This window comes from Podarcis liolepis, assembly GCF_965112155.1.
Source record: "Podarcis liolepis genome assembly, chromosome: 1".
Classification (NCBI taxonomy): domain Eukaryota; kingdom Metazoa; phylum Chordata; class Lepidosauria; order Squamata; family Lacertidae; genus Podarcis; species Podarcis liolepis.
Window position 1 is genome coordinate 82,278,914 of NC_139554.1, and position 10,732 is coordinate 82,289,645.

At 44.6% G+C, this 10,732-nt stretch overlaps 1 protein-coding gene across 2 annotated transcripts; it reads left to right on the forward strand.

The window, feature by feature from the left end:
- The first annotated feature begins 1,114 nt into the window (after positions 1–1,114).
- On the forward strand, positions 1,115–9,376 carry LOC310699475 (uncharacterized protein). Of its 2 annotated transcripts, XM_083487369.1 has the most exons (5): positions 1,115–1,164; positions 4,011–4,177; positions 5,743–5,826; positions 7,214–7,375; positions 8,239–9,376. In XM_083487369.1, exons 1-5 carry the CDS (start codon positions 1,155–1,157, stop codon positions 8,380–8,382), a joined length of 567 nt encoding a protein of 188 aa, XP_083343495.1. In that variant the 5' UTR covers positions 1,115–1,154; the 3' UTR covers positions 8,383–9,376. The 2 variants fall into 2 exon arrangements, with proteins under 2 accessions (XP_083343495.1, XP_083343494.1); XM_083487368.1 differs by lacking the exon at positions 1,115–1,164 and having other exon boundaries at positions 3,943–4,177.
- The last annotated feature ends 1,356 nt before the right edge of the window (positions 9,377–10,732 follow it).

The following is a 10,732-nucleotide window of genomic DNA, read 5'->3' on the forward strand; positions in this document are numbered from 1 at the left end:
ATCAATGTGATCATGACATTGATCTTTTAAGAAGCATTGGCAGAAGAGAAAGAAACATATCCAGAAAGAAGAGAAAAGGGGGGTTGGATGATCTGATTCAGCAGAAATAGAATTGAGCACCTCTGCATAAAAAGCTGTTGAGAGATTAAAAACTGCCTGAAGAAAACAACAAACCAAAGTAGGATTCAGTTGCAGCAAGGAGTTCCCTCCTAACTTTTTGAAACTTGACAATTGAGGTTTTCTTCTTTTTCACTGAACAGAAACAGATCTAGGCTAGGGGCTCTCACACTTTCTCCTTTGGGGAAGTATAGTGTTCTGATCAACAGAAGTAATAGTACCACTCTATTCTGCCTTTGTTAGACCACACCTGCAATACTGTGTCCATTTCTGGGCACCACAATTTAACAAGGATGTTGACAAGCCAGAACATGAGCAGAGAAGGGAGACCAAGATGATAAAGGGTCTGGAAACCAAGCCTTGTAAGGAATGGTTGAGGGAATTGGGTATGCTTAGCCTGGAGAAGAGGAGACTGAGGGGAAATGTGATAACGGTATTCAAATATCTAAAGGGCTATTGCATGGAAGATGGAACAAGTGTATTTTCTCCTGCTCTGGAGGCTAGGACCTGAACCAATTCAAGCTACAAGAAAGGAGATTCCAACTAAACATCAGGAAGAACTTTATGACAGTAAGTGCTGTTTGACAGTGGAACAGACTCCCATCAGAGGTGGTAGAGTCTCCTTCCTTTGAGGTTTTTAAGCAGAAGTTTGCTGGCCACCTGTCATGGATGCTTTCGTTGGGATTCCTGCATTGCAGGGGGTTACACTAGATGACACACAGGGTCCCTTCCAACCCTACAATTCTATGATTCCAGACTCTATGATCCTTGCCACCAAACCCAGCTTCTCACACAGGACACCTCCATAGATTGCCCTGCCCTGCCCTGCTCAGAAGTGTCCAATGAGTTCATTCTACACAGCTGAATTACATTACCCACATCCTGTTCATTCACAGAATTTCACAGCCTGCTTTTCTCTAGAAGTGATGTCAGACTAGGGGTGTGATCAGCAGTAAACAGGTGAGATATAAGGACCCGGGGAAAGCAGTAGGTAGAGGGACAATTAAGGAGTGGAAAGGCATCTAACTTGAAGCAGGATGAGGCAGCGTAAGTAGTAGAGGCTGCTGGAGGGCACTCTGTTGTATGCATGTTTCCTTGGAAGACAGTGTGGAGAGAAGGGCTGATTGGCTGAGAAGTTTATTTGGGCTGAGCTAGTGGAGGGAAAGTCTTCTTCAATAAGCTGGTCTGTGGTGTGTGTGTGTGTGTGTGTGTGTGTGTTATGAGTGGGACAAAATTTTGAGGCAAGTGTTTGGGGAGATGGGAGGTAGGGCTGGTTCTGGATGTTTCCTGGAGAAAAGCCAACAAGGGAAAGTTGTACAGTGGATTGTGACTCTTCCAGGGCTGAGTTCTCTGAGTGGTGGGAGCAGAGTTGCCAACACACCTGTGATTTGTCATACTGGGCAGCACTGGTGATGTGGATTCTCGTTTGTGTGCTTGAGTAGAAGCAGAGATGTTTTTATTTTTTAAAAAAATCTACCCAAGGTGAGATGTCATTGCTGGATTCCTGGATTCTTCTGTTGCTATGCAAGATTTTTCTTTGAACCTTTGGGGCATAGTCGACCTGTGTATAAACAAGGGGCAAGGGTGTTTATCATGCTTTGCCCACTGTGATGAGTTAAACAAAAAACAAAAACAAAAAAAGGTTGAGAATGCCTGAGGGCCTGCTAGGATGTCAACAAGGCTGTGCATGCTTATAGCAGGGGAGCCCTGGCTTCCAGCAACAGAAGGCTGAGCATTTAAAGCACATTCCTCTCACCACCCCCCAAGGAGTCCTGGGAACTGTAGCTTGGTAGCCATGAGCTTTAAATGTGCATTAAATGTGCATGGTTGCAGGGCTTGTGTGACTGTCTGACGAGTAGCAATTAAACAGGTGGTGCTCCCTTGGTGTGGAAATGTAAAAGCAGAGGAACTCTGCCATGGGGGTGGGGAATGGAAGTTAGGATTTTGTTTTCCTCCTGATAAGACTCCCATGCTTCTACATTTTTTTTTGCTAGCAGGAGTTCTCGACTTGGAACAGGACTGAGCAGCTCTAGGGAATTTTGGTGTTGGAATTTGGTTTGTAATTTAGGGTGTCGTTACGGTTTTGGGTCCCCCACCCAAACATGAAGTGCATTACTGTTTTGAAACCCAGGGCTGCACCCCCCTCCCCATTTCTTGCATTTGTGGTTTTGTAAGCTGATGATCTGACCCACTCACATCTCCCTAGAATGATGAGAGCTGTGGGGTTTTTATGGTCGCTTACACAACGTATCTTTAAAGCACGTGGCTCACCCCTCCCCTCAAGATGTAATTTGTTAATGGTGCTGAGCAGTGTAACTCTCAGGGGGAAACTACAGTTCTCAGGAATCTTGGGCGAGGGAAGAATATGATATAAATGTGCTTTAAATGTATGGTGTGTGCATAGCCTTTTGTACATGGTGATAGTTTGCCTAGAATACCAAGGAAATACAGGCCAGCCCTATCATGAGGCAGAATGAGGCGGCCATCGCAGGCAGCAGGTGCTGAGGGTCAAGGGGCAGTGGTGAAGTGTTGGAGATTGAAGCTGTGTGTGCCACTCAGCCTGTCCTGTGCTCCTTAAGGTAGAGGACACAATCCCATGGACCGGACTGCCCATTTGGCTACTGTACATGAAGTGTATGTCTGTGTGTGCACCATCTTGTCCTTTGCCTCAGGCAGCAAAATGTCTTGGATCAGCCCCAGAGATGCCAAGTTGCTCCCAAGATTAAGCGGCCCCGGCACATGCCATGTGCACATGACATCACATGTGCAACACGCGTGTGTGATGTCACATGTGTCACACTTTGCATGCATGTGACATCCCGCACGCAATGCATGTGTGACGTCACATCATCTGGAGGAGGCTGAGTGCTCTGGAGGAGCCAGCCACCAAAGCTGTGCTACACTCGGCTCCGCGCTCAGCCTCCTCCACACTGAGGGGAGCCGAAGGGGCATGAGCTGGTATGAGGGGCAGCTCAATTGGTGAAGTATTCAGAGAATTCGGCCAGGAAACTTCATGTGACGCTGCATGTGACAAGGTAGGCAGCCTTGACTTGAACTTCACCATAGCTCTGACCTCACCAAGGTATTCAGCCTTATTTGCTCCTAGTAAAAGTTGGTGCTGGAATTCCACTGTTCCTTCTTGCCTGGCAGAGGGGGAAAGTCCCTCTTGACTGTCTCTGCTTCTGGGCACAAAAAAGCAAAGTAGCTTCACATGTCTTGTGACAGCTACCCCTCAGGAGGGGAAATGTTGTCACTCTGTTACTCTGCCTGGTCCCATTTGATGCATGGCAGGTTGCAGTCACATTACCTGACTTACATTCCTAGGACGTGTGTGTGACACCCACCCTTACCTGTTGCTACCAGGAATCTGTCTCTTTGGTTTCTCATGTGAGGGGAGTGTCTGTTGGGTGATTGGAGGGGAAATGGCAGGAAATAACCCATAAGTGCAGCCTGGCAACATATTTATCAATTTTTCTTCTCACAGCTGCATTCTTCTCTCATTCAAAACAGCCTCCCCCTTTAAAAAAAATGTTTTGATAATCTGTCTGTATGGTGCTGCTGGCAAAGCGCTATGTACAGTGCGTGTGCAGCCTCACTACGTACGGTGCATGCATCGTAAGTAGCAATGCCGCACATGAACCCTACGTAGCGGCACCCCGCCCCGGGTGTCACGATGCCTTCGTTCGCCCCTGCCTTGGATTCTACCTTTACTATTTCCATGTTGGCCTTCTTGTGTGGAGATTAAGGTCATTAAAGCACCCATCCTATGGATACGCTTTTGAGAGTAAACTCCGATGAATGCCATGTGACTTCCTTTTGAAGAAGTGTGAAATAGCATTTCACTGCACAATTTGTCTCAATGTCTGATGACGCAATCCTTATGTTTATTACAGGACGGCACACATTTGTATCAGTGGTGTCACTGATGACTGTGCTTTGCAGTTTGAGTCAGGGATGCCCCACTGAGGCCGGACCGACATGTGCAGAGGAACTGCCCAATGCCATCTCCATTATCAGTCGCTTGAAGAAATGCCTGAGGGATCTTTACAAGACCTTAGTGGTATGTACAAGAATGAATCACCTGCTTTCTGTGTCACTTCCTTCCTTTCTCTCTCCAAAGGACCTTTCCTTCCACTCGGCTAAGAGTAGAATTTAGTAGAGCCATTCCAGATGTTGAAAATTGTGGGGCCCGCAAAGAAATGTGCTTTGGTAAACTGGACCAGCTCAGCCATGAGTTACTGGCATTGTTGGCAAATGTTGAGGGCTAGGGTGTCAGCTGAAATAGAGCCAAATATTTTGGTTTGACTGGAATCGCTGACTAGAATTACGTACAATCTAACATTTGGTTGGCTTAATGCTGCTGGCCATGCGCTCCTGTGTTTTTGAGCAGCAGGCAGTGTCCTGTGTGGTGCACATGACTTCCAGGGCAGGATCAGTACCAATTTGTCCTACATTTCAGCAGCAGCAGCAGCAGCAGCAGCAGCAGCAGCAGCAGCAGCAGCAGCATCTAGATACTAAGAATGATCTCAGGTTTTTGAGTCATCATGCATAAGTAGCCAAAACATCCACACACAAGAGGGAGGTATCAACAGCCCCATGTTTTGCAGAAGTAAAAATAATAATATTTTGGGGAGTAAATTAAAGGGGTTTAACCTTCCTCCAAATGACTAAGTGAGGACTGAACATGCTCAGTTAGTATGGAATCCTGGCTATTGAGTTGGGGGGGGGGTAAAAAAATACTTAGTTGGAATAGGAATGGCTTGGAGTGGTTGGAACCTTGAATAGAAGCATGTCACACAGCAACATTTTGTTGTAGGTTTTCCTTGTCCCTGATTTCCAGTAAACAAAGTCCTGCTTATTTCCACATTCTGCAGTCATTAGGACATCAGCAATGGAAGGTCAGGCATGATCTGAAGCATGTGGGACTTGCTTCCAAGTGAATGTGTTCAGGATTGGACTGACAGGCTTTAAGCTTCATACCTCTACCTTCCCGCTACATTCTTGTGTGACGGGCCATTATTTCCCCACTCTTACAATTCATAGCCTTGGAAGGAAACAAGAGGTTATTGGGTTCAGTCTTCTTTCACAACTCCCATCTGTTTCCACCTCCAGCCTATCAATCTGTAGAATCTACAGTGAGTTATTTTGGAGAACAAATAGCTCCACTTCAGATGATTCAAAAGAAAAACACAAACCATAAGCTGCAAAGGATGGCAGTTCTGCTACCCTAGTGAACATTCCTTCTTGACTCTACTAGAGATGATGAATCAGATCCTAAATATAAGTAAAGTCCCTTCACCCTTATTGCATTTGTGGGGTGGTGACTCCTTTAACACCCTTATTGAGTCTACAGGTGAATTGTTGAGTCCAGACCACAGGCAACTCTGCTGACAGGACTGCACTGGCTCTCAACATTTTACTAAAGTTTGTGTGTGGGGGAATAGGAATACTAAGTTGTAATAAAATCTTTCAGCTGTTGCAGCAGAGGAGGAGAAGCACACCAAATTTCATAAAAGTAGAAATAGTTTCGAATGCTTCAAAGACAAATAATATATAACTTATTTTTCACAATTAAAATTGGTTCGTGCCAGTTCCGGAATCCAAGTTTTGTTTTGTTTTTTGCAGGATGATGGTTATGGAGGCAGGGAGCTCAGAGGACCTGTGTGCATCCTGAGAAACAATGGCATTGTGGCCCAGCCCACCGACCTGGTAAGGAGCCATTTGGCAAGAGGAAGAGCAAGCCCAGTATCTGTGTGTAGGGCAGGAATGGGCAAATCTGTCAATTTTGGTTTCTCCTACTTTTTCATTATATTATTTCAGTACTATGTTCAGTTCTCCACATTTCCACATCAATTTGAAATTTCTTTTTAAACAACTTTGCCTAATATACTTTTTTTTGCAAAGCAGTACAGTGGTACCTCAGGTTACATATGCTTCAGGTTACATAGGCTTCAGGTTACAGACCCCGCTAACCCAGAAATATTACCTCGGGTTAAGAACTTTGCTTCAGGATGAGAACAGAAATCGTGCTCCGGCGGCACGGCAGCAGCAGGAGGCCCCATTAGCTAAAGTAGTTATTCAAGTTAAGAACAGTTTCAGGTTAAGAACGGACCTCTGGAACGAATTAAGTACTTAACCTGAGGTACCACTGTATATATTTCAAAGCAGATGGAGAAAGTTTCCCTCCCTCTCTCATAGCACTAGAATGCACTGACATCCAAATAAGCTGAATGTTGGAAGATTTAGGACAGATAAAAGAAAGTAATTCTTCATACAGCATATAGTTAAATTTTGGAACTTCCTCACCCGGGAGGCATTGATGGCCCCCCAATCTGGATGGTTTTAAGAGAGGATAAGGCAGATTCATGGAGGTTAAGGCTATCAATGGCTACTAACCATGATGGCTCTGCTCTGCCTCCTCAGTTGGAGGTAGCGATGCTTCTGAATACCAGGGGAAATGCTCTTGCGCTCAGAGCCTGCTTGTACGTTTCCCACGGGCATCTAGTTGGCCACTGTGAGAGCAGGATGCTGGACTAGATGGGCTCAGGACAAAGTCTAGGGATGCCAGTTTCAACAGGAGGTAGGAATTTGGTAGTTTCATAGAAAAGAGTATCTGAATGGGTGTTGCATGTTTTGTCCTGTTGTGGAGGCAAAAAACATACAGTCGTACCTTGGATCCCGAACGCCTTGGTACTCAGACGTTTTGGCTCCTGAACACTGCAAACCCAGAAGTGACTGTTCTGGTTTGTGAATGTTCTTTGGAACCCAAATGTCTGATGGGGCTTCCATGGCTTCTGATTGGTTGCAGGAGCTTCCTGCAGCCAATCGAAAGTGGTGCTTTGGTTTCCGAACATTTTGGAAGTCGAACGGACTTCCGGAACAGATTGCCTTCAACCTCCAAGGTACGACTCAGCTTTCCAAAACTCTGTCTTCTACGCCTCTGTTAGCAGCCCGGTACCTCAGCCCTGTCCTGAATCTGAGAGTTCTAACAAACCATGAACACTGCACTTAACATTTCCAAAATGCAATCTGGGTTTTACACATAGCTGCTTAAATAGACTACTCAGTAAAGGTGTCCATCTTTCTTGTGTGACAGGGCACCATTGACACGAGACTGTGTCAGTACACAAAGTGCTTCCAGCATTATGCAGGCATCATCAGACCAATTGGCGGCAGACTGAGACCCAACATCTATAGGCAAACTGAATATTGCCAAAAGTACCTCAACCAGCTGGAAAACACTGTCAAGAAAATGAAGGTAAAAGAGCCGCTCCTTCGGGGCTTGCTTGTAAAACAAGCATTCCACAGTTGTTATATGATGCTCCCAGGATAACAACCTGTAGTTGCATTAAACATCCCATTCCAGGGTGTTTCTTCCACAGATAGATGCGGATGATCAAGAATTGGGCAGGCTTCCTATGTTTCTCTGTGGGACTGGGAATGCCACCCCGTTGTATTGCAACTTCCCCCCCTTTTCCTGGCAAACGTGACAGGAGTATCTTTCCCCAGCAAGAATACAAAGGAATGGAGTAAATGCCTACTGAATTTCTGCCTTTTAGCCATTAATTGGACTAGAGTTCTGCCTGAAAAATAATGGACACCCCATTTGCCCATTACCGTCATCCTGAAAAGAGAAACCTACTTTGGGGTCCTAACTGATCCTTTAAACTTGTAAATGTTACAGGTGCACATAATGAAAATCTTCAATATTCAGATTTTTGATTATTATTATTATTTTTTAAGAATCCTGTGGGAAGAATCTCAGAGAGATTTCCTAGTTTATGAGACCATTAATCTGATTGAGAGACCCAACAGTCCCATATGTGGAGCATAGGAGCCAACTCCTAACGGCCGAGGTCCCTTCGCTCCCCCCAATAAAATATTTGAGAGGGGTTTCCCCAAAAAAGTTAATGAACATTACCATTCAAATGGAGCATGTGTCTTGTGATCGATTATGCTGGGTGGGGCTTACATGGATCCCCCATTTATTTAAGTTGGCATTCCTGATGTGCAATGCTCTCCTCCTTCAGTTGCATGTTCCATTGCATGTGCTGAACATGCTGCATTTGTATGGTTGTGCTTTGACATTTGACTCAGGTTCTTCATGCCTTTTATTTCCAGCTGCTGCCCACAGCCCCATGTTCTGCTGATTCCTGCAGAATCTCCTGGACTTTCACTGATCAATGGGACGAGCTCACTAAAGGAACCCGCCTCGCCCAGGAGCTGCTGGAGTATTTGGAGCACCTCAAATTTTCCTGCAGCTGAGATGACAAGTGCACATTCATGTGCCTACTCCAAACCATGGACTGAGTAGGTACATCATGATTGCCTCAGCCTCCATATGTGTGATTTGACCTTCGTTCAAAAGGTGGGATGTAGAGATGCCCTGAGGCTCTTCGCAAGAAGAGGGAAAGTGCCTGTGTGTGTGTGTGCAGGAGGCGTTCTATGTACAAGCACTACGCTATACAAAACTGGGTCTCAAAGTGCGTGTCTATGTACGGGAGGCAGCAGTGCAGTCATACATCTTGAAGTGCAGCCCCATCTCATCATTGCAGCCCCAATATCTATAGCCTGCAAGGAGAGTCCACATACCCAGAGGTCATCAGTACCCAACAGTAGTTTAGTGGTACCTTCTGAAGCACAGTCAGTCTTCATGGTCACTCCCCATAGAACTCCCTAAAGAACAAACATGAATTTTTGACCAGATGTTACAGCTTCAATACAAAGCCAGCTTTTTCCTCATTCCCCCCTCCTCCTGTTTCATTGTGGAATCAAACACTGGCTCACAATTTTGTGACATTTTGATTGGCAATAGCAAAACAACTATGGAAATATATATATTTTTAGGTTGCAATTAAAGCCTTAGCCATGCATATTCATCTTGCAACCCACCTCTTCCTTTGCTTATTTGGTGGGTTTCTCCCTGAGATAAACTTATTTATTTGGAATGTGGAGGACTGGCAAATAGCACCCCAGGAGATGTCATCATCTCTGCTGGGGTGCCTGTTTTGCTAAGCATTTTCAGAGGGTTAGTTAGATTCACTGTTGGTCATTTGTTGTTAATATTCTTGGCTTACAATTTAATGATGCTTTAATGATTTGATTGTATACTACTATGATTTTTTAATGAGCTGGTGGCATATAATTATATTGCACACCACTATAATAGATATATATGTATATTTATGAGTTATAGATATTTTTATAAATAAAATAAAGTAGAATTTCTTAGTCATAAAGCTGAGATGTTAAATGTTAAAAGCGGTGGAGATTTCAAGCAATCCTATCTGGATAGCTCAGTTGGTTAGAGCACGGTGCTGATAGTGCCAAGGTTGCAGGTTTGATCCCCGTATGGGACAACTGCATATTTCTGCACTGCAGGGGATTGGACTAGATGATCCTCAGGGTCCCTTCCAACTCTATGATTGTATGGATTTGAAGTAACCGATTTCAAGCCACAGATTTGTTTAACAGATTTCATGTAACAATCTTCAGCCACCAACTTCTACTGCCAATAGACAATGAGGATGTTATACGTTTGGTATGTGTCAACAAATGATTGGTTAATTAAGGCCACAGTATGCTGCAATTGGCTATGTAATCCTGATGAATCCAGTGCATGGCCCTATTGGCTACTAACTGGTTAACCTATTTATGTATAATGAAAATAAATTAATAATATTAATATTAATAATGTATTATATTTTTATTGTAATAATATGTATAATATGAAGTTGAACATTGTGTAATATCAGTTTTTTTAAAAAATAAATAAATAAATCAACTGAAGTATGTTTAAAGAGATATCCAGCTGTGATGTCAGCGTCTGAAATTTTTTAATAAACTCAAATGCTTTTCTATGTGTCTGACTCCAGGAATATAACACTTTTTCCATTAGAAAATGATATGTGCTCCCTTCATTCTGGGGTCATTTGTCCACCTTTGGTCTCCACCTTGCACTCAGCTCTCACCTGTGGCTCCTACAAGCCATCACCATGTGACAATGGCCACACACTGGGAATGCCTTTGACTGGCCGGCTAAACCAGATGAAGGTAGTTGATGGGTTTCAAACCCTTGGTGAGTTAGGGACTTCCCCTGTGTGCAAAGATGAGCTCCAGGCAGATTGAGCGGATGAGACCAATAGCAGATTCAACAGTCAAGAAGGCAGGTTTTTTGAAGTGAGGGTCAGGTCAGGTCAGGTAGCCAGCCCATCTAGGAGAAGGAAAACTCTGATCCTCAACCTCAGCTGCCTTGTGCGATATCTTCAGGAGAAGAAAAGGCTAAGGAGTAAAGCCTACACAAATCAGGGGCAGAGTCCCTAAGATGGTTGGATGGTGCCTTGTACACTTCTTTCCAGCAACTCCTGCAGCCAAACTGGTGCCAAACATATTGCTCTGCTTTCCTTTGGATCACATCAGTAAGGCCAAGGGGGCGGGGCTTGTTGTCTGGGCAGCCAAGGCCCCCCATATACACTGCCCAGGTTTGCTCTTTGTGGAGGCACTTTGGTGCTGCTAACACTGCAGTTTGACTTCGCCATTGGAGGCGCACTCCATTTTCTCTTGAGATAGACAGATGCCAACGACAACTCATCTAATTCTGAGAGGAATTGGGGGG